At 61.2% G+C, this 1,741-nt stretch overlaps 1 protein-coding gene across 1 annotated transcript in view; it reads right to left on the bottom strand.

The window, feature by feature from the left end:
• Nucleotides 1-1,193, bottom strand: part of PCDH10 (protocadherin 10) — a 29,703-nt gene extending 28,510 nt beyond the window's left edge. Inside the window, exon 1 of the mRNA XM_031553250.1 lies at nt 8-1,193. Within this exon, the coding sequence (XP_031409110.1) occupies nt 8-1,096 (1,089 nt within the window). The 5' untranslated portion in view covers nt 1,097-1,193. The remainder of the gene's footprint in view (nt 1-7) is intronic.
• Nucleotides 1,194-1,741: the final 548 nt, after the last annotated feature.

Below are 1,741 nucleotides of genomic sequence, written 5' to 3'. Positions count from 1 at the left end.
CCGAGACGCTGAAGAGGGCCACCACGGTGCCCGGCGCCGCCGCCTCGCTCACCGCCTCCTTTACGGTGGAGAAGCTGATCTCGGGCGCGTTGTCGTTGGCGTCCAGCACCCGCACCAGCACCTTACAATGCGCCGGCACGGCGTTGGGCCCCAGGTCCTTCGCTTGCACGTACACCTGGTACACGCTGCTCTCCTCGTAGTCCAGCTCGCCGCTCACCTCCAGGCGCCCGGTGCGCGGCGCGATGCCGAAGAGCTCCCGTGCGCGGGCCGATATGTGGCTGCTGAAGGAATAGATGACCTCGCCGTTCTGTCCCTCGTCGGGGTCGCTGGCGTTGAGCTGCAGCACCAGCGTGCCCGGCGGCGAGTTCTCCGGCAGCGACACGGTGTAGACGGGCTGCTCGAAGGCGGGGACGTTGTCGTTGGAGTCCAGCACCCTGATGGTGAGCAGGGCGGTACCGGTGCGCTGTTGGGGCTGCCCGCCGTCCACCGCGGTCAGCACGTAGCGGTGCACCGCCTGCTGCTCGCGGTCCAGCGGCTTGTCCAGCACCAGCTCGGCGAAGCGGTTGCCGTCGCCCTGCGTCTGCACGTCGAGTGAGAAGTAGCTGTTGGGAGTGATCTCGTAGGTGCGCAGAGAGTTGGTGCCCACGTCGGGGTCGAAGGCGCTCTCCAGGGGGAAGCGGGTGCCCGGCGTGGCGCTCTCCGAGATCTCCACGGTGAGGTCGGGCTCGGGGAAGGAGGGTGGGTTGTCGTTGATGTCCAGCACCTCGATCTCCACCCGGAACAGCTCGAGGGGGTTCTCCAGGAAGACCTCCAGGTGCAGCAGGCAGGAGGGGCTCTGCTTGCAGATCTGCTCGCGGTCGATCTTCTCGTTCACGTAGAGCACTCCGGTTTCCAGGTTGAGCTCCAGGTAAGGGCTGCGGGAGTTGGACGCCGTCTGGAAACGGCGAGCCGAAAGTTTTGTAATGTCCAAGCCCAGGTCTTCGGCGATATTCCCCACGAACGTGCCATGCTCCTGTTCTTCCTGCACCGTGTAATGGAGCTGGCCGAGGGCCCCCTCCAGCATCCAGAGCGAGGCAAAGAGGAATAGCACGATCATCTCCAACGGGGAAAGAGATCCCCCCTCCCCAACGCCACCTCTTCCTCCTTTTCCAAAAGCCTCCACCACCTCCTCCTCCGAAAGCACACAGCACAGTGCGTGCGCCTGTGTGTGGATGTGTGTGCGCGACTCTGTGTGTGTGTGTGTGTGTGTGTGTGTCCGCGCCTGCGAGCGTGTGGCGAGAGGAGGGAGCGGGGAGGGGGAAGGAAGGGGGGCTCCGGTTTAGGGGGGGGAGTGCGCTAGGTATTATTTCTTCTGAATCATGTCAAGATTTTTTTCACCCCCATCTCCCTCCTATTTGTTACGAGTATTATTGTTTCACACGCTGACCAAATGAAGAAGAAAGGCGTCCCCACTTCATCTGTGATCTTCGAAATCAATGGCCAACTAATAATAGCTATTAGCTGCCCGCATCTACAGACACACAGTAGCCCGCTTTTATTTATTCCGAGAGTCTTGGCACTGCACCGCGGCAGCAACAGCGGCGGCAGCAGCAGCAAATCCCAGGGAAGAAATTTTTGTATTTCAGGATTGTCCTCGGTTTGTCTTCCTGGTGGGAGCCGGAGGGGGAGAAGCTGCTGGCGGAGCCGGTGGACATGCCCTCTTCGGAGGCGAGAAAAAGGCAGAAAATCGCGAAATTAAAAA

The sequence above is a fragment of the Meleagris gallopavo genome, chromosome 4, assembly GCF_000146605.3.
Source record: "Meleagris gallopavo isolate NT-WF06-2002-E0010 breed Aviagen turkey brand Nicholas breeding stock chromosome 4, Turkey_5.1, whole genome shotgun sequence".
Lineage (NCBI taxonomy): Eukaryota > Metazoa > Chordata > Aves > Galliformes > Phasianidae > Meleagris > Meleagris gallopavo.
Note: the sequence above shows the minus strand (reverse complement) of the source record. Positions and strands in the feature narration are given on the sequence as shown.